The 19,113-nt window shown below is 48.3% G+C and overlaps 3 protein-coding genes and 1 long non-coding RNA gene across 6 annotated transcripts; 3 read left to right on the top strand and 1 right to left on the bottom strand.

The window, feature by feature from the left end:
- Positions 1 to 1,444: 1,444 nt before the first annotated feature.
- On the bottom strand, positions 1,445 to 11,286 carry LOC125544339 (uncharacterized). 2 transcript variants are annotated; one of them, XM_087547354.1, is made up of 5 exons: positions 11,100 to 11,286; positions 10,702 to 11,005; positions 9,625 to 9,816; positions 9,406 to 9,536; positions 1,445 to 2,080 (listed from the first exon to the last, which is right to left on the bottom strand). In XM_087547354.1, the coding sequence occupies exons 1-5, from the start codon at positions 11,148 to 11,150 to the stop codon at positions 1,829 to 1,831; spliced, it is 930 nt and encodes a 309-aa protein (XP_087403480.1). In that variant the 5' UTR covers positions 11,151 to 11,286; the 3' UTR covers positions 1,445 to 1,828. The 2 variants fall into 2 exon arrangements, with proteins under 2 accessions (XP_087403480.1, XP_048563945.2); XM_048707988.2 differs by lacking the exon at positions 1,445 to 2,080 and having other exon boundaries at positions 9,225 to 9,536.
- Positions 11,287 to 11,441: 155 nt separating this feature from the next.
- On the top strand, positions 11,442 to 14,061 carry LOC125544337 (violaxanthin de-epoxidase-like protein). Of its 2 annotated transcripts, none has more exons than XM_048707985.2 (3): positions 11,442 to 11,730; positions 12,176 to 13,595; positions 13,777 to 14,061. In XM_048707985.2, exons 1-2 carry the CDS (start codon positions 11,449 to 11,451, stop codon positions 13,472 to 13,474), a joined length of 1,581 nt encoding a protein of 526 aa, XP_048563942.1. In that variant the 5' UTR covers positions 11,442 to 11,448; the 3' UTR covers positions 13,475 to 13,595; positions 13,777 to 14,061. The 2 variants fall into 2 exon arrangements, with proteins under 2 accessions (XP_048563942.1, XP_048563943.1); XM_048707986.2 differs by having other exon boundaries at positions 13,759 to 14,061.
- Positions 14,062 to 14,481: 420 nt separating this feature from the next.
- LOC125544338 (trans-aconitate 3-methyltransferase) lies at positions 14,482 to 15,694 on the top strand. The gene is made up of 2 exons (XM_048707987.2): positions 14,482 to 14,751; positions 14,852 to 15,694. The coding sequence occupies exons 1-2, from the start codon at positions 14,602 to 14,604 to the stop codon at positions 15,485 to 15,487; spliced, it is 786 nt and encodes a 261-aa protein (XP_048563944.2). The 5' UTR covers positions 14,482 to 14,601; the 3' UTR covers positions 15,488 to 15,694.
- Positions 15,695 to 15,949: 255 nt separating this feature from the next.
- Positions 15,950 to 16,677, top strand: LOC147980079 (uncharacterized). The gene is made up of 2 exons (XR_015619092.1): positions 15,950 to 16,139; positions 16,264 to 16,677. It is a non-coding gene; the product is annotated as an uncharacterized LOC147980079 (long non-coding RNA).
- The last annotated feature ends 2,436 nt before the right edge of the window (positions 16,678 to 19,113 follow it).

Here is a 19,113-nt window from a genome sequence, read left to right as displayed (position 1 = left end):
CTGGCGCGGCCGTCGGCGCGCGAGGTGGCGGGGGGAGCGCTACAGGGTGGCGCGACCGTCGGTGTGCGAGGTGGAGGGGAGAGCGTAGCGGGGTGGCGCGGATCTGATGCGGCCGCCGTCGCGCGCAGTGGAAGAGGAGCGCTGCAGGGTGGCGCGGATCTGACGCGGGCGCGGGATGAACGCTGCCGGCGCGCCCCAGCGAGGATCTGCTTGGTGGCGGCGTTGGTGCGTGAGGAAGGTTGGCGACACGGCGGTGAGGGGCTCCAAGCCCGATCTGAGTTTGGGCGGTCCTGCGCCCAGATCTCGATGGCCGGTGGCGCCTGGATAGGGGAGGCGGGAGCGGTGGCCCGGTGGATGCTGGTGGGTTCCCCCTTGCAAGCGTGTGCATGTCCAGCTCCTGGAGCAGGGGCGCCTTCCAGCCTGTTGGTGCTAGAGGAAGCTCGGGCAGACCAGATCCAGCACGGAGGTCCGGTCCTTGCGCGCGGCGGCGCGAGCACGTTAAGTCTTGGCTTGGTTTTGCTCTGTTCGGCGCGCTGCGGTGCGGGCCGGTCAACTATGATTCTACTTCGGTCTTTCCTGTGTGCTGCGGTGCGAATTCTCGCCCAGATCTGTGCACGGAGCCGGAGGATGGCCGGAGTCGATTTGGTTCGCCCAGGTCCTCAGAGCGGCGGTGCGGACCGGTCAGGTTGGCGTGTGCTCGCCTAGGTTCTGCGTGCGGCAGCGACTATACCGTGGCTGGTGGTGTGCTTGGCCTTGTTCTGCCCGGTGGTGTTGGGCTGGTCTCGGATTCTGGATGGTTGGAAGAAGGCTTGACTCCGAATGAAAATCTTGCATCGACCTCGTCGGTGCCGACGGTAACGGCATTTTTGGATGTCGTCTTCTTCCTTGGAGGTGCCGCCGTGGAGCTCATTGCTCTTCTTGCCTCATGGCGGAGGTCTCCGAGTGAAAACCTAAGATCTAGCGGAGCCAGATCAGATGACGGTAGTGTTCTAGATACCATTTTCTTCTTGGAGGCGTCATCTTGGAGGCCTCGATGATGGATTCCGATGATGTGCACGGTTGCTGGCGGATCTTGGGTTTGTGTTGGTGTCGGCGGGTGTCCATTTTCTTTCTTTTCTTTCTGCACCAGCCCTTTTGCTGTGCTTTCCTCCGTTGGAGGTGTTCTGTTACTCCCCTTCTGATCAATGAATTTGGCAAGCTTTGCCAACATTCAAAAAAAAGTGTGGAGGCGGGTCCAGCGGGGTTTAGCATCTTCATCTGCGCTTATGATGACCCTACTGACCTGATGGATAATACTGCGCCGTGATTCAGAATTCCCATCAAAAATGTGCACTGAAACATGGCAATTTCAATAGTACGACGCCGGTCAACCAAACACTAGCCTTGCCCTTGCATGACCAAAGTTTTTGGGCCAGCAACAAAACAATATCACACGAGCCAGCCTTTAAAATGAATGAGTTTTGGGGCCGGCAACAAAGTCAGCGGCCAATACAGCAGCCAGCCTTCAAAATGAACGGGCATAGTCCACGGCCGTAGTCTCACCTAGTTCAGGCCATCGCGGGCGAACATCTCCTTCTATTGGTTCACGAACCAAGCCTTCCTCTCCGGTGACGTGTTGTTCTTGGCGACGCTCATGATCGCGAGTGCCACCTCTTTTACTTTGGTGTCGGCATTGGTGGCCTCGATCTCGAGCTTCTTGAGTTGTGTGGCCTTCTCAATGTCAAGCTTCCTCCTCTTCACAACCTCCTTCATGACAAGCTTCTTCGTTTGGAGCTCTAGGTATATCTTCATTTGTTCCTCCTCTTCTCCCTCACTTTCTTTTGACCCATCATGTTCTCCAAGTTCCTTGCAAAGCTATGAAAGATGCATCACCCTTCTCGTCGGCCTTGGAGCTTGCCTTGCCCCTCGACCTCTTGACCAAGTCACCCTCATCAGCCATGGCCGCCTTCCCTCCTTTCTTCTTACGAGCGGCATATTGGTCTTTGAACTTGGGGCAATATTTGATGAGCGAGCAACAATTCGTGAGAGTAACCAACTTGTTCTTGTGCCGAGCCTTGAAGGCTTTCAAAGATTGGAAGGCCTGCACAATCAAAGATGTGGCCGCAATTGTAACATGGAAGGACACAAGATGCATGAAACATATAAATGGAATGCTAAGAAGAAAGGACACAAGATGAAAAAACAAAAGGTTCATACCAAGTCACCAAGGCCTAGACCGCTCAAGGGACGGGTGAAAGAACGTGCGGTGTCTCCATATTTGGTTTTGGTAATTGATGACAATCTCTATGGGCTAATGGTTGCCTTGAGTTATATTTGAAGGGTTTGTCCATAGATTTTTCTTAACGTCCATTTGTTGGTTTTAAGGATAGTATGTGATGACCAAGGTGTAATTCAAGGAATTATCTAAAGATTGGTCATGTGAGAGGTTGATCAATACAAAGTCAAAGAGTGAATCAAGTTGATCAACACACAAAGTGTAGAAGAGGTACCGAGAGGGATCAAGTGATCCCATGGCATGGTAAGCATTGTCCATTATGCTTTGTGCGCTAACCCATGTTCTAAGTGAGAGTTCTTTGTGGGGTTAGGTTGCGGTGTGCAAGTTCAAGTGGGTCATCACGAAGAGATCATATACTTGAAGCTTGCCGTCCATTGTGGTGACAATGGACTTATGAAGATGCGCCGAAGAGTAGCTCACCCATAGTAGAGTATGGGGGAGCAATCTACTAGTTTTCATCGAGCCAACGCAATCAAGAAAGGTAGTCCATCTTGAGGAGGACAAGATCGTCAACATCTAGCTCAAGTGGATTATGCGCAAAGCAAAGGTTTGCCATTGATAGGTTTTCTATTTTACCGATCTCATGGTGTTAGTTGGGAGACTGAGTTATAGGATCGATTGTCGTACTATCAAGGGGGGCTCTCAAGTGAGTAGCTTGATCATATCGTTCGTAGAGAGCTCAAACCATTGCATCCTTGGCATCATATTTCTTGGTTCTTGTTTGGTTTTTCTCATTGTGAGGTTTGGAGCTTTTGGTCATCTTCACGACAAGCTCGAGTTTGTCGGAAACGGAGTTCATATGCATCTTCTATGATGTTTTCGATGTTGAAGTTGTTGCCTATTCTTCATTCATAGAGGTTTCACATCTCTATATCATTGGCATTTTTCTGCTGCCTCTTCTCACTATAACCAACAAGTTTGAGTTTGCTCAATTCGGAGCTCATATGCAGAAGTTATGGCAGTTTCGATTTTCTTGATGCATCTGTTTTGCTTGGGGCTTGCTTGATGCACCCCTACAGTAGTACCACTCTGGGCAGCGGTAGTACCGCTTGCAAGCAGCAGTACCGCTTGCAAGCAGCAGTACCGTCCCAATCGGGCGGTAGTACCGCTTGTAAGCAATACTTTTGTTGTTCTAGTACCGCGCACACTTCCGCTTATTCTGGGGGTTCCATTTTCATGTAGGGTTCAACAATAGTAGGGCGGTAGTGAGGTGCGGCAATACCATCTTTAAGCAGTAGTCATCCCAGTCTGGCGGTAGTACCGCTGACGGGGTACTACCGTCGTGCTCTGCTCTGCCCTACCTACTCTACTCATGTGTTCTGCATCTCCGGCGGCAGTATCGCTGGGATGAGCGGCAATACCGCTCCGACGGCTCTACCTCCCCAAGGTTCCTCGCTTTTGCTCTATTTTCCTGAATCTACTTCCCGAGCGATAGTAGCGCTTGTGTGGGGGCTGAGCACATAACGGTTGGATTCGAGAGGTCCTATAAAATGGGGTCTTCTTCCTCAATGTATATCATCCTTTTAGCTCGTGTTCTTTCCCCATTGTTGACCTTCTTCGAGATTGCTATCTCTCAATCCCTCCAATGATTATTGCTAATTCTTGAGGAAAAAGAGAGAGGAGATCTAGATCTACGTTTCCACCAACCACTTTCTCCTTTATGTGAGGGGAAACCTCTTGGATGATCTTGGAGTTCTTTGTATTCTCTTCTTCGTTCTTCCTCTCATTTTCCTCCACAACATTAGTTGTTGTGATGGGATCCAGGAGAGAAGTACTTGGGCTATCTATGTGCCCTTGCCATTGCGTTTGGTGCATAGGTTTGAGTTCTTCACGATGATACTGGGATGTGAAGTTTGAGCAGTTTTTTACTCTTGGGTGTTTGGTATCGTAGAGCTTGTTCCTCTTGGGTGCTTGGGCGTTCTTGACGGTTGGTGGTGCTACGGAGCTCAATCATTGTAGTGTAAAGCTTCGTGCAAACGTCGGAGTCTCCAATTAGGTTGTGGAGATTGCCCCAAAAAATCTGTACGGGTTCCGGTGACCGCCCCAAGGGTTGCCAAAGTGTAGGGGTACCGGTGACCGCCCCCACGGGTTGCCTTTTGTACGGGTTTGGTGACAGCCCTCAAGGGTCCCTTAGTGGAGTCACAATATCTTGCATTGTGAGGGTGTGAGGAGATTACGGTGACCCTATTGGCTTTTTGGGGAGCATTGTGCCTCCACACCGCTCCAAACGAAGATTAGCATCCTCAAGGGTGTGAACTTGGGGATACATCATCGTCTCCACGTGCCTCGGTTATCTCTTACCCGAGCCCTTTACTTATGCACTTTACTTTATGATAGCCATAGTGTTTCATGATATATCTTGCTATCACTTAGTTGTTTATCTTGCTTAGCATAAGTTGTTGGTGCACATAGGTGAGCCTATTGTTTTAGGTTTTATGCTTAACAACTAAACGCTAGTTTTATTCCGCTTTTGTTCAAGCCTAAACCATAATTATTTTAAAGCGTCTATTCACCCCCTCTAGGCAACATCCACGATCTTTCAATGGGCTTTGACGCTCTCAAGCGAGTCACAATACTTGTTGCACTCTTGTTGAATGAACCCCCATCTCTTTTGAATTGAGTTGATGTCGCGGGTGCTCGCAAATTGGTAGGGGGCAAACTTCCTTCGCTCATGATAGGTCTCCGTGAACTCTTGACCAAAAGACGAATCCTTTTTGCTCGGCACCTTCCATTGGATCTTGGCCAATCTCCATCCAACTCTCGCAAATCAAAGTGTCCTCCTCTTGGGTGTATGATCCCGTGTGAATGCTCTCCCTCTTCTTTTGTGTTTTGGCCCTTTGGGTGAGCTCATCGATGAAGAAGGGCTCCTCCGCAATGTCGACCTCTTCCTCCTCATCTTCACAATACAAGTCATCACCTTCATGCCATGAGTTTCCATGGTCGTCCTCATCTTCATCATGGACGGCGAATTAGGTGTCACCATAGTGGTTGCGGTCGTCCTGGCTTTGGGTTTCTTCGGGATCGAAAGCTTGGCCTTGGCCGTCGACGTGGAAGGCCTCACCACGACCCTCGAAGTCAGGGTCGTCGACTGTCGGCGTCGGCAGTGGCATTTCGTCAAACAGCCTGCGGGGGCCGGCCATGTTGGCCGAAGGGATCGACCGGGGCTGCTTCCTCTGCACCCTGTCAGACAGCTGGCTGGCCAGCGCCACTATCCCTCGGCGTCATGTTGAGGTCGATGACGCCCGCGGATGTGGCCGGAGCAACCACGCTGTAGTCCGACGATGTGGAAAACCTTGTCTGCTCATGGCCATGCAGCGGCGGCGCACGATACCCTGGCGTCTCAGGTGTGACAGACGAGCTCTGGGACCGGTGCTGCAAAGGATGAACGGCCGACGATCCTGTGCTGGTCGCGGCCATGGCAGCGACCGAGAGAATGGCCAGTAGGGGGCGGCACTACCCTAACATGAGGAAGGCGTGCACCTTGGCGACGATGGACTCCTTGTTGTCGACGTCGTCCTGGTGCTGCATGGCACGCAGCGCGGCCGTCTCGGCGGCGTAGTCGGCAACGGCCTTCTTCTCCGCCACCTTTGTCCGCTGATTCCTCCTCTTGGCCGATTCGGCATCGAGCTTGGTGACCGGCGTGAGCTCCGACTGCGGCTTCTTAGTAGTCTTCTTCTTCGCAACAGGGGATGCGGGCATGGCTGGGTCAACGGGGTTCGTCACGCCGCCAGCCATGGTGGAGGGAAGGGAAGGGGTGCGGGAGGGTTTTGGGCGAAATGGAGGTGAAATGGGCGGGTGTGTCCCCGACGGATGGTCCAGAGGAGGACAAGGGCGCGCGTCCCACCCGTCTGCGCGTTGTCCATTTCGACGCAAGCGCGGCCAAAATTTAGGCCAGAAATGGGTCAAAAACGGATATTGGTCCAATTGCCCCGTGTGTTGGGCTGCCTATTCTGTCCGTTTATCTCCAAATGGACGTGGCCGGATCATTTGGGGTCGCGCGTTGGAGTTGCCCTAACTGCACCACTCCATCTTCCCTACTATGCTTTTATTAGTGTCTCGTCTAAGCGTGCTACTTAAAAGAGAGAAAGAAATGAACTAGTTTAAGCTTTGCATCGATCGGGTGATGATACAGAGGGCAGGCGCATTGCTCCGCTCCGCTGCAACGGACACATCTCCGGTTTGGCACCACGATCAGCCAGCCATTAAACATAAGCACGCACGGCCGGAAGCAGCTAAGGAGCAGATGGCCATCTACAGCAATTGCTATCCGGCACGACAGTGCGTGCGGTCGGTGGCGCGTGCACCTCCTGCCCTCCGGACGTGTTAACGATAAAAATGGCCCGCTTCAATCAGGACGAGTGGCGCTGTGCAATGTGCCATGTCCAGTCACCATCACTTCCTTCCACGCCAAAAGACACGACGTCCCAAAGGCCAAAGCCAAGCATCTCTCTCCCCTTCTTCTTTGCAGCGTCCCGTTCCCAAGTACGGCAGAGCGGAGGAAGCACGGAACGGGCAAACAGGCCGGACGTAGAAAGAGAGGTTAACCAATCCAACCATTGCCCCGGCGAATCGATAATGCCGATGGATCGACCAGGACCAGCCAACAACCACCAACCGCCGGCTCTCTGCTGCCGCTGGGAACCAGGTTGGGCCACCGCCCGCGCTGGCCGCCGGTACAGGGTGAACAGCGAATCATGCCCAGATGGGGGTTGGATTTGACCTGTCTCGCGTCGCATGTAATTGCACAATAATGATCTACTGTGAGGGTTAGCATGGGATCGGGCCGTATAAGAGACAGACACTCCAACCCCACAATTCACGGTGCGTTATTTTTCCATTTCTACGACGACGATTTTGCCGCAATCGATGCAACACGTGATTGTATAGTCCCACTCATTTTCATCACGTTCTAATGAAACCAATATTTTTGTGACATACTCGCACTTGCCAATTGCCATCTCGCTGCCGTCAGAAAAGCAAGCACGCCGTGTCACCGCGGCAGGTAGCTGTCTCGCGCCTGTACGGTAATGCGTAACGGCTTCTATTATCCAGAGGCCGTTTTCTCTCCACCGGAATGAATTTCTTAAGTACTTGACCTAACCAGAGTTGAAAATAATCACAACTACTTTTCCTTGAATAAAAGAGAAGCGGGAAAGGAAAAGATGGAGAAAAGCGAAGGGAGGGAATAAAGGGCGAGAACATGATCATCATAGACTCAATTATGCTCAGCAAAAGCTTTCGGCTCAACTCACGCAAGATATCTCGCCATGAAATTAGCTGCCACCCGCAAGAATGTGACGCCGATCAAAATGTAGTATCAAAGACTTCACATCCGGAAGCGACCAGAAGAGGGTGCAGTACTCAGCTGCCAGATTAAATGCCCAGCTAGTTCTATAAAAATGGCGTCGCAGCAGATTTTTGGTTGAGGTGGGGGAGAGGGAAAGAAACGGCAAGCCTACGACGCGGGCCAAAATGTATTGCGTTTGTAGATGAGTTTGCATCTACATCAGGCAATTTGATGCGGAGATGTTGGTGGTGTGCATTAACGACTAGCAATTCTTGAAAAGGATGGTACTCCTACACCTTCAATCAATAAAAAAACAACAGATAGGCAGCTGTATATAAAACTAAAACAAACGCATGAGGAAACGTCAACGGGCAAAAACATAGAAGCCCCTCTCAGGGTCTTAACGTCATGATCGAAAGCCGAGACGATGCCGTGCTGCTTGCCGTAACTGGGTATCATGCGGTGCCTAGCTGTTCCTGCTCGGTACCACTAGAGGAATATATGCCAAGACGCGCGGAGCTGTCGGCCTTTGCTCGCTTTAAGGTGCACTACAAAGCACGACACCTCACAGGCACGGCTCCGGGCTTACCAGTGAACTACCTCCAGCACTATACTCGTGCAAATTCAGGATGGATCAATAGCAGCAGCAACATCTATCAGTGAAACTGACAACGTGATGCTTGAACGAGAGAGAAAGAGAAAACAATGAAACTGAACGGCATCCCTCACTACAACACAACAACGGAACGGTCTGAACTTGATCACGGTTTTGTGATTCATAAAATGCGAGGTTGGGAAATTTCAATGGGACATTCTTAGTGATTTGCCTTTCGCTTGCTAGCCAGACAGATTAGGTTATTAATATTGACTGTATAACCCAGATATGAAGGTACTGGGACAAAAATATGAACGAGTTAATCAATTGCTTGTCCTTCAACAGTGCTATGACAATGTGGCTAACTAATGGCTCTGTCCCTCCAACAGAAAAGAGGCAATCATTTGCCTGGACTTTTGTGCATGGCTGAGAGAAGCATGGTATCGCCAAATTAAATTAGACTATGCATTTCAACTTTCAAGAGATTATAAATGATACTAATATGCAAAAGAAAGCTCATGATTAAAGGGTAAAGGCATTCCCTTTTCCATTTTAGTGAAGCGATTGGGCGTAGCTGTATGGTTTGTATTTCTATAGCGCGTCCAACAGTCCTACGACGACCATATGATGGTTTGCCTCATTCTTATAATATTATAAAAGTTAGAAAGGTACCCAGATTTGGGAGAAATAAACTTAGCAAGTTATAAAAAAAATAACTGGAGTTGAGTTGTTTGGTGCTCAGTCAACTAGAGAGTAGAGACTAGCAGTTTAGAACATGTTTCCATTGGTTTTAGCACCATCATGTTATATATGTTCAAATATTAATAACTGAAGAAGGCTAAAGATATTGATGCATTATGGGCTCGTGCAGTAGTGCCTAACTGTCTATACATGAAACAAAACATTCCGAGTTATAATTCCTATTCCTACATCCAACACTTATCTGAAGACAAGAATATCTTAGTAACATAGATGTATCTGAAACTCCAAGGATGAAGGTGGGTGCGTAGTAAGAGGCTGAGCAGATACACTGTTAAATTGCGTAGAAAAGTTAGTATGTACCCTAATTTACTTTCAGTACTCTTTTCTTCCAACTCAAAGCATTCACAAAAGTCCATAGTGCTATCAAACAGAGTAACATTTTGCCAACAGCACATTTAATCTTATCTTACAACTTGCTATTTTAAATATATAGGATATAGGAGTAGCAATCCCAGACCAGAACAATCACATGAAATCAGGGTGTACCTCATCATCCACCACTACCTCAGTAGTGGGAGCACTTTCATCAAGGTCAGTCCAATGGAGCCCAGAACCCTCCTGATTTCTATCTTCAAAGAAGCTACTGTCCAAATACTTGCTGAACTTTGATCTTTGTGCTGCACAAAACAATAACGATTATTTCAACTCTCCTATTTTGCTCACGACAGGTGTAAGAAAGTGTGACCAGGATTTTTCATATGTTACCTTCAGCAGTAGAAGTTGCAGAGCAGACAGTTGAGGAAGTTGGACCTTGTTCCATTTGCTGCATCTTGGATAAAGAGGGGTTGATTGGTGGCTTGGGCCTCTTTCCAGCTACACCCAATTGGGCTTTTGGGGGCCTCTTCAAGGAAGGAGCTTTAGGTCTTTCCTGGGGTAACTCAGTTGTCACTTCAACCCCTATATATGTTTGTAAATTGCAGCATGAGAACAATTAGGCCATTACCATTCAAATTTCAAAATAATTGGGCTATGCATTGGAAATGAGGCCATTCGATGCCTAGAAATGTGATGCTAACAAATTTTGAGAATAAATAGAGAGTATATTGCGAGTTTCGCCATCTAATTTGACAAAATCTGCGTAAAAGACCAGGGTTTGGTTTTCTTTGCATATAACACGTCATGTATTGCAATATGCAACATTTCGTTTTGAAACAGAGCATGATCAAACCCTTGCCACCACAGACAGGGCCAGCCGTACGCTGTCCATCACCCCACATCATCCACTTATGTTGCATCAGCAGCCAGGCACGACGGTCACAGGTATGAATGTATGATTAGGTCGGATTGGAAAAGCAGGTGCAAAGTGCAACACATAGTCGACTTGCATTGTGTTATGTGCAAAGAGAAGCAACAAAAATGTCTTGTGCAAGCAATGTTACAGTAGGTAATGGAAAATGCAATTTGCTAATGAATAAACATGTATGCAACTTTTAGAAGCATACCACGTACGGCCATATCCTGAATGCAAAATGCAGCAACTTAACCATCTGGTTCCAGTTCCCGGAGAAATAATAACAGGCAATAAGCATTTAAATGCAGGTACACAGTACTAGGAACTCGTGAGATGTTTATTCTAGTGCTGGCATAGGTAATGCTGTATGAATTGCTCCAAATAACATATAAATGCATGTCAATTTCAGATCACAGCCCAGCAGGCCCTACAGGTTTACATGATTCCAGTCCAGGAAGTCCTCTGTAAATTAAACCTTGAATGATAAAGTGTAAGTTAGCAGATTCGAAGCATCCAAGCTTGAGAAGGATTAGTACGATTCCGGTGCATACCATCATCACGGGAATCAGCAGAGCCGCGGCCGCCATGACGCTCCCCGGTGGTGTCGTCCAGGTACTCGGACCAATCCATCCGCTTCCTCTCCCTCGGGGTCTCGTGTTGCTGATCCCCGGCCGCCGGCGGGTCCCAGTCCGCCTCGCGCACCGGCGCGCCGCGGCCGCGCGCGAGGTTGGCGTCCTGGACGAAGCGGCGCAGGTCGGCGGCGCGGTAGCCGCGGGCGTGCACGCGGATCACGGACTGGCGCCGGTTGCACACCGCGCACGCCCACTTGTTGCTGCTCTTCTTCTGCTGCTTCACCTGGGTCGTCGAAGGGCAACACAGAAACGAGATCGGATCAATGGTGGAACAAACAGAAGCGGAAATCGGTGGACTGCTTGGTCGAGGCGCCCACCTGCATGGTGGAGCATTCCACGCACTGTAGGGCGAGGAAGAGAGTCGCCATGGAGGACCCAGGTTCTCTTCTCGAGCGGGCCGGAGAACGAATCGAAGAAGGCGGAGGAGGATTGGGGGGAAATTTTGCGTTTCTCCCGCTCTAATGGAGGTTCTGGCGCGGCAGCTGATGTTTCGTTCTATTTCATTTCATTCGGTTAAAATTTTGCGTCATCCCCTCTGTTTTATTATTAATACTGACTGTTGATTTTGGATCGGACGGCTGAGAAAGGGCTCTGGGCTTCGCGAGGAAAAGGTCCTCGAAGGCTCTACCGCGACGTGCAGCCGCTTCCTCCACTCGGTCCCCTCCCATGGCGACCGCTCTCCCAACCTCCGCTGCCGCCGCCACCGCCACCGCCGCCGTTCGGATCTTCCAACCGACCCGGTTCCGCCTCCCTAGAACCTCTTCCGTGCTTGCCCGCAAGCGTTCCGCTAGTCGCCGCCTCTCCGGCATCACCTGCTCTCCCGGGATTGCCAGCGTCGCCGGCCAAGCCACGTCCCCGGAGGACGCCGTCCGCATCGTGGCCGTCGTCGGCGACGGAAGCATCAGCCCGCTCAAGGATACGCCATGGGACGAGGTTATGCGCCATACGGTAGGGCCTCGCTCTTAACCCATAACTTCGTGGCCTTGTGAGTGTTACTTCAGAATGTGAAGTGATTCTACTGATTTCCTACTGCGCATACTTCACGATTTTGCATACAGTAAACAATCAATACCATCTGTATGACCGCAACTGTCTGAACAGGAACCCCAGCTTCATTTTGGACACCTGCTAATGTTTGAACTAGTTGTTTTAGCCTCAATTGCTAATCTTGAATTCTTAAGCGTATGAGTAGTATCATTATCTCGGTTCAAAATGCTTCAATTGTTTATTATTGAATAATATGGAGTGCCAGGGGTCAGATACATTTCTGTAGGTGAGCATGAAATGTGCAATTTTTGCTTGCTGGCTTTGCTAAAACCTGCATGTTAATTTATATAATGAATCTCATAATATCAGTTTACTGCCTATAATCTTGTATCTTGTTTTTTACTAGGCTGATAGGTTGAAGTGGGTTGATGAAGGATTTGAAATGCTTGTATTCACTGACAAGTGGATTGACCATGATGATCTTAAGAAAGAGTTGTCTCGCTGTGATATGCTAGTCAATGTTGCAATAACAGGCCAGGAGTCTGTTCAGTGGCTTATGGATAACAGCAAGAACATACCGAATGTACTTTGCTTTCAGTCATCTCCGTCCTTAGTAAACAAGCTAGGTGGCACGTATGTTCAATACACGGGAGAACAGGACTTCTTTGGCAAGCTAATCAATGTTGGAAAACCAAGTGGAACAGAGGAATCAACTGAAGTCCTCAAGACGATATCCAATGCCTGGGAAAGGCACAACTCAGATGACATTAGGTTTTGCTTACTTGTTGTGGTTAATGCATACATAAGACCGGTGGCTATGCTGAAAAACCTTAGGGCAAAAGGTCTGTCTACCCTAGGCTGTATGATAACAAACTGCGGTCCTCAAATACTGAATTGTTTGTTTGATCCCGACTGTAGGAAAGCCATTCAATGTCTGAATTCTTGCTCTCCAACCGACCAGGTCTGTAACTATCGCTGCATTGCATCGTACGAGAGTCCACATCTAGAGGCTTTTTCCCTCTGTGTTTTGCAAAAGCACAACTGCCTTGAGCTCAATGCTGAGATCCCTAGTAAGCCCTCTGTGACCCCACTATCAATGTTCAGAGAACTAAAGCTTAGCCATGAAGTTGCAGAAGACCTGTTTGTCGGTTGGCTGGATGGCTTGGAGTGGAGCTGGAGAGTTGTAGCTGGACAAAATCCAGCATATGACCAATTCCCATGCCAGTACCAATTATTCTACAGAGGGAAAGCTAAAGGTTCATTTTGGTACGAGCCAATTTTTCAAGTCAGAACCCTGGAAGGAAAGCTGGTTTGGAGGCGTAGAAAGTACAGAGTGAGAAGAGCTAGCACCCCTGGTACATTTTATTTCAGTGTGCTGGATAATGGTGTGGTTTCGAAAGAGTTTTGGACAGTTGTTGATGTTTCGGATGATTTCGGCTGGGGTCTGTTCCATTACCATGGAGCTGCTCAGGCTGCTGGACAATCATACACTGGAGCAGTGCTTGTTACCCCTGATGGGTCTTATCCTGACGGGGACAACCCAAGATTGGACTCTGCTTTGGAGAAATGTGGTATCAAGAAATGGGAGCTTTATATGGTTGACAACTGCTCCTGCACGGGCGCGCCTTTGGGAACCCCCGAAGGTTCACGGCTGCATTACCAGATCGCTCCAGGAAAAGAAGCTGGCATTATGCAGAGAATATGATGTTCACACAGCATGAAAGGGGCAATTCCTTCCCCAACTGATGTACATGTGCACCTCTACTTACAAAGATGTAAAGAATGACCGCCGGTATTACCAAATGGATCTTATTTGTAATTGGGAGGTATATTTTCTTATTCTTGTATGTACTTGTTGTCATATAATACCTCACCTTTTCTGCTGCCATCATCATGCCCAATGCTTAACAACTACAGATATAGAACTAGTAGTTCAATACAAAGATTGTTCAGTAATAATACTCTTGTGTGTCTAATTTGAATTTCCAGCTTTTCTCATCATGACAGGTCGACGTTGGATGCAATGTTCAAGGGGCGTCTTCATCACTTGTATAAATCCTGGATCCTCACACATAGCAGGAGTGCAGGACAGAAGGGTTCATCCTGTGTCTGCTATGCCAGTCCCACTGTCCCAGTTCTCTGCTGGTGTTCCGTTCTGGTTGCTGTACAGTTATCTTTTGCCGCTTACTGTAAACTTGTAGTGAACATAAACGAGCCATTATCGTGTAGACAACTAAGTCGTTAATACATGTGTTGTTGCGATATTTAAGCATCTTGAAGTGTTCCCACTTATGGCTGCTGGAGCATCTTATGGATGTTCAGATAGTTCAGTTCGGTGTATACTTTTATGTTGGCGAAGCAAAAATGGTGTTCTTCACACAAGCTAGAGTAAGCAAAGTCTCCTACGTCTGGTTGACCTGCTTTATACCCCCAATCCACAGGTTTCATTCAGATCTGAGGCGTTCCAATGCTTTTAGCACATCATTCCATAAGGTTTGATGCACTCCCTGTTTTTACCCCTGTGGCTTTCCTTGGATGCCTACTGATTCCATGTTGAAAACCATCTCACTGCTGCGTTAACTTCTGGTTTCTGCTGCATTATATTTCTGCACGTGAGAATTTATTTTGCTCCAGTTTACGTTTCTGAATCCTGATGGCTAGTGGATAATATATGGCTACCTTTTTATATGGATCGTGTGACCACATTGACTTTGACTTTGACTCTGACCTCCAAGGTGATAGTAGTCTATAAATTCCATCCAGATCCAGCCCTGCAAGTGCAATTCGAGGCATTTGACAGACGGCAGTTGATAACAGCGGCAGCGCACAAGAATGGCGGGGCTGTATGAGAAACCGTCGGAGACGTACGCCAAGAAGCGGCCGCGGTACCCCAAGGAGTGGTTCTCCATGCTCGCCTCCCTCACCGCCGGCCACCACCGCGCCTGGGACGCCGGCTGCGGCACCGGCCAGGCCTCCGTCAGCGTAAGCCTCCAACCCTTTAAGCCACGTCGTCTGTTTGTTTGATCTGCACTCTCTGAGTCGAGCGAGCACCTGAACTGAAAAGCGAAAATCCTCTGCTCAGATCGCGGAGCACTACGACGGCGTGGTCGCGACGGACGTGAGCGAGGGCCAGCTCCGCCACGCCGTCGCGCACCCCAAGGTGCGGTACCTGCACACGCCGGAGGACCTCCCGGAGGACGACCTCGTCGCCCTGGTCGGCGGCGAGGGCTCCCTGGACCTGGTCATCGTGGCGACCGCGATCCACTGGTTCGACGTCCCGCTCTTCTACGCCGTGGTGAACCGCGTCCTCAGGAGGCCAGGCGGCGTCCTCGCCGTGTGGGGGTACAACTACGACATCCACCCGTTCGGGGACAAGCTGCAGGGGACGCTGTACCCGGCCATGCGGCCGTACATGGACCCGAGGACGAGGCTGGCCATGGAGCGGTACCGCCAGCTGCCGTTCCCGTTCGAGCCCGTCGGGGTGGGCCGCGAGGGCGAGCCGGCCGACGTCGACATGGAGGCGGAGATGACGCTGGAGGACCTGGCCGGGTTCGTGATGACCGGCTCCGTCGCGACCACGGCTAGGGAGAAAGGGGTGGACCTGGAGGCGCTGGTGAAGGGTGTGATGAAGGAGGTGGAAGAGGGGTGGGGGGATCGGCCGACGGTGCCCAGGAAGCTTGTGTTCAAGGCCTTCATGCTGGCTGGGAGGCCCAGGTGATAGATGAACTGCTGGCTGGTGAATTGGGATCAGTACCGTAGAGTAAAATACTGAAATGTGAAGTTTGCGACTTATTACTGCCTTCTTTTCAAAATACTTTAAAGTTCTAGATTTATACTAAGTCAAATATCTTCAAGTTTCACCAAGTTGTCATTCGTAGTCTAAAAATCTTGATGCAATTTTTATTGAAAAATGTTATTTGGCTTACGTTCCTGGAAACATTATCCCAGCAAACTACCTAGGAACTGTTGTCATTTGGGGGCACGAATCTTAGCGCACATGGCCTGTCACCGGTAGTTCGCTCTTGGACGAAAACCGCATGAGACCACGGTCGACGACCACGTTGTCGTCACCTCTTGGTTCCCACGCCCGGCTAGGCGCGCCTCCACGCAAAATCTCGACGAGGTCAGCGAGAGGTTCATACTCAACCTACGTGAGATCGTGGACGACAACGAGCCCCCCCCCCCCCCCCCCCGAAGCGACATCTTAGTGGTCGTGGTAGGCGCTCAACCGACAATGTCGCCTCCTCGCGAGTGTGTTACTCCAGGCGCCGAAGGTTGGTCCGTGCCGACCCTCACTCTCCTGGCTCGCCTTCGTAGCAGGTCTCCTATCTTCCTCTGGCGGCAACAGGGGGACGGACGCACACCGCGAGGTACAACCCTAATCGCACACCCTTTTCGTCTCTCACAATGCATGTGCCTACGCGGCTCCGTTGGCCACTACATCTCGTGGTTCGACAATGCGACCGACTTACTCTCTTTGTTGGGCTGCTCCAGGGGGACGACAATGAGGTCTGGCGGTTCCAGGGTAGACGATAAGCTAGTGGTGCTGAAGGGGCATCCACATCAAGGAATAATGGAGCACAGAAATGCCCACAGAAGTTAGCTAATCAAGGACGAGATCGAGCAACTGGACCTGGTTGATGAATGTAGTCGAGGATCATGTCAACGTCCACTCTGTTTGCAATTCGACGCATAGGAGGATTAGCATTTCCCACGGGATGTTCTTCCTCATTAGCATTAGTCTTAAGCAGAGTATTATTCTCCGGATCAACATTGTTCTCAACCTCGGCAGCAGCTTGGCGAGTTCTTGGTCGCGGTTGAGGAGAATCATTGTCATCAGAGAAATCTGAAGCATTTGATTTGACAGGTTTAAATTCTCCAATATAAAGGATCACACAACTTCATCTAGAGGAGATTCATCTAGCACATATGGCAAGTGCTCCTTCTAAGAGCCATTATATAACTTCCCAAAGTAAGAGTTATAGACCCGTTAATTATGCGAGTTTGAGTCATGGCCGAGAAGAAATCGCTCATGTACCTTAGGTACAAATTTTGAATTGTGATACACATCACGAATATAGCATGGTCACCAAAGACTCTAAGATATGAAACATTTGGACTAAACCAGTAATAATTTCATATGATGTTTTTTAGAGGAATTTTTGAAGATAAATCTGGTTGATGACATGACACAAGGTGCTGATGACGTCCGTACTAAATCAAATTGGGGTCGTGTACTCGTTGAGCAATGTTCTCGCCGTGCCAATGAGGGTCCGATTTTTCCTATCCACTATTCCATGTCGTTATGGTTATTGTAATGCTTTCTTCATGGTCATCTCTTTTTTGGTAGCGGTTTGCAAGAGCTCCTATGTGTCGACCGTGTTTGCCAAGTAACCACGTCTTCATTGAAGCTAGAGCAAAATGGGTCGGCCACTCAGACGATGACTGGATTTTTTATACAAAAAATCACATTAGTTTTTCAGCCGATTTACACTAAGGAAATGATTGATGTTTTTCAAAAGATGGATATTTTAAAACATATTAAAAAAATAAAAAATAGAAACAAATTCAACATGCATTTTATAAAAAACTTAAGTGTATATAAAAATTCCACCATATATTCAAAAAATGTCCAGTGTGTATTAAAAAATTATTTATAGCATATTTACAAAAACTGTCTGTATATTTCAATGAATATAAAAAATGTTGAATGTATAAAAATGACTAGTGTGTATCTGAAAAATGTTGGACCACATACTAAAAAAAGTTCCGTATGTATTTGAAAACAAATGTTCAATGTATATTGGAAAAAACCTTCTGCATATTGCAGAAACTATAAAAAAGAAAATGTTAAGAAAACAAAAAAAGCAGAAGAAAACCACATTTGAAAGGAAAAAATGAAGAAAAAACCGAAACAAAAACTTGCACATGAAAAAATTGAAACAGAGACGAGAGCAACTATATAACAGACCCTCCACAGCGGTCACACTCCTGGCGCGGAAGCTCTCAAGCGCGTGGCGTGGCGTGCGCCAGCACTATAAGGTGTCACACGTTATATGCACCCCGCGGGATTACGCTTTTTCCCTATTTTTGCACGTGTTTTATTGGTTTGTAGTCTCTTCGATTTTTTTGGTTTTCACTAGGTTTTGGCGAAAAAAAGGTTTTCTCGGGAAGCAGCGTTATCCCGTGAGAAGCATAACATGTACTTGCGTGAGAAGCACAACTATGCTTCCCCGAGAAAAGGAAAATCATAACATGTATTTCTACGAGAGGAACAATTGTGCATCCGTGAGAAGCACAACCTTTACTTCCCACGAGAAAGCATGTCACGTGCTTCCCGAAAATGGGAGAAGTGCGGCATATGTGCTTCCACAAGAAGCACAGCTGTGCTTCCCCAAAAAAGGAAAAGGGCAACCCGTGTTTCGAAAAGAAAGTGAAAAGTACAATTATGCTTCGAGATTTTTAGCCTTTTTCCTATTGTTTTTTGTTTCTTTTGTTCAGTTTTCCTTGGTTTTTTTTGGAGAAAAAAAGAGTTCGTCAAAATCTATTAACATCGGATCTAGTTTTGAAAAGATTTCATCAAAACCTATTAACATTGAAACTAGTTTCATAGATATCGGCGCAAGCAATCTAATGGTAAAAACGGTTCAAGATTTGAACACACAGTTTAAGAGACGAAGCACCTTTGTAAGGGCTACCACTTGACAGTCAGTCATTTCAAAAAGAGTAATCTAAAAAAAAAGGCTCTCAGTTTACGACAAGTGACAGACATGTGATACACCGCTTGTCAGCACCAGCGAAGGTGAAACGTGACTTTTGCATGGGGAACCTCTTAATTAGTGACTTTGAAGAAAAACCGCTTCTAAATTATGAAGAAAAAAATGGATCAGAAAACAGCGCGCTCATTGCCGAATGGACCGGCCCATCCCGCCTCTGCTTCAACGAAGCCGCGCCTAGACGCGCACATGGGCGTCATATAGGATTAGCTGTGATTTGAATGTCCCTGGTTTTCTTCTACAAAGAAAAGAAAGAAAGACATGAAGCAGGCCTAGGATACTGATGCCTGACCATTGAAAGCCGAGGAACAAGTTTCGCCCAACAAGTCATTATGTAGGTGATCACATCTTCTCAAGTTTGTCATTGTGAATGATACATTTTTTATAAGTTTGGTCAAAGTAAATATACTTTGACTTTGAACAAAAGTTATATGCAGACTAAAAAGGGCCGGTGCGAGTACTAATATACATAGTACACTAAGAAAATGAGATGCGTTCTCGCCAGCATCGTATCAACCCGACTCTGCGTTTGGATCTTGCTGCTGGTTTACTGTGCTAGGGCTTAGTT

This window comes from Triticum urartu, chromosome 3A (assembly GCF_056163025.1).
Source record: "Triticum urartu cultivar PI428250 chromosome 3A, HENAU_Tu73, whole genome shotgun sequence".
In the NCBI taxonomy this organism is placed as follows: Eukaryota; Viridiplantae; Streptophyta; class Magnoliopsida; order Poales; family Poaceae; genus Triticum; species Triticum urartu.
The sequence above is the reverse complement of the archived record's forward strand: the minus strand, read 5'-3'. Positions and strand labels throughout refer to the sequence as shown.

Coding starts and splice junctions, on each gene's coding strand:
- LOC125544339 (XM_087547354.1), bottom strand. CDS start 11,150: ATGGCGACTCTCTTCCTCGCCCTACAGTGCGTGGAATGCTCCACCATG. Junction 11,006..11,099: donor TGGAATGCTCCACCATGCAG/GTGGGCGCCTCG, acceptor TCGACGACCCAG/GTGAAGCAGCAGAAGAAGAG. Junction 9,537..9,624: donor TGCAACTTCTACTGCTGAAG/GTAACATATGAA, acceptor TGTTTTGTGCAG/CACAAAGATCAAAGTTCAGC.
- LOC125544337 (XM_048707985.2), top strand. CDS start 11,449: ATGGCGACCGCTCTCCCAACCTCCGCTGCCGCCGCCACCGCCACCGCC. Junction 11,731..12,175: donor ACGAGGTTATGCGCCATACG/GTAGGGCCTCGC, acceptor GTTTTTTACTAG/GCTGATAGGTTGAAGTGGGT.
- LOC125544338 (XM_048707987.2), top strand. CDS start 14,602: ATGGCGGGGCTGTATGAGAAACCGTCGGAGACGTACGCCAAGAAGCGG. Junction 14,752..14,851: donor CCGGCCAGGCCTCCGTCAGC/GTAAGCCTCCAA, acceptor TCCTCTGCTCAG/ATCGCGGAGCACTACGACGG.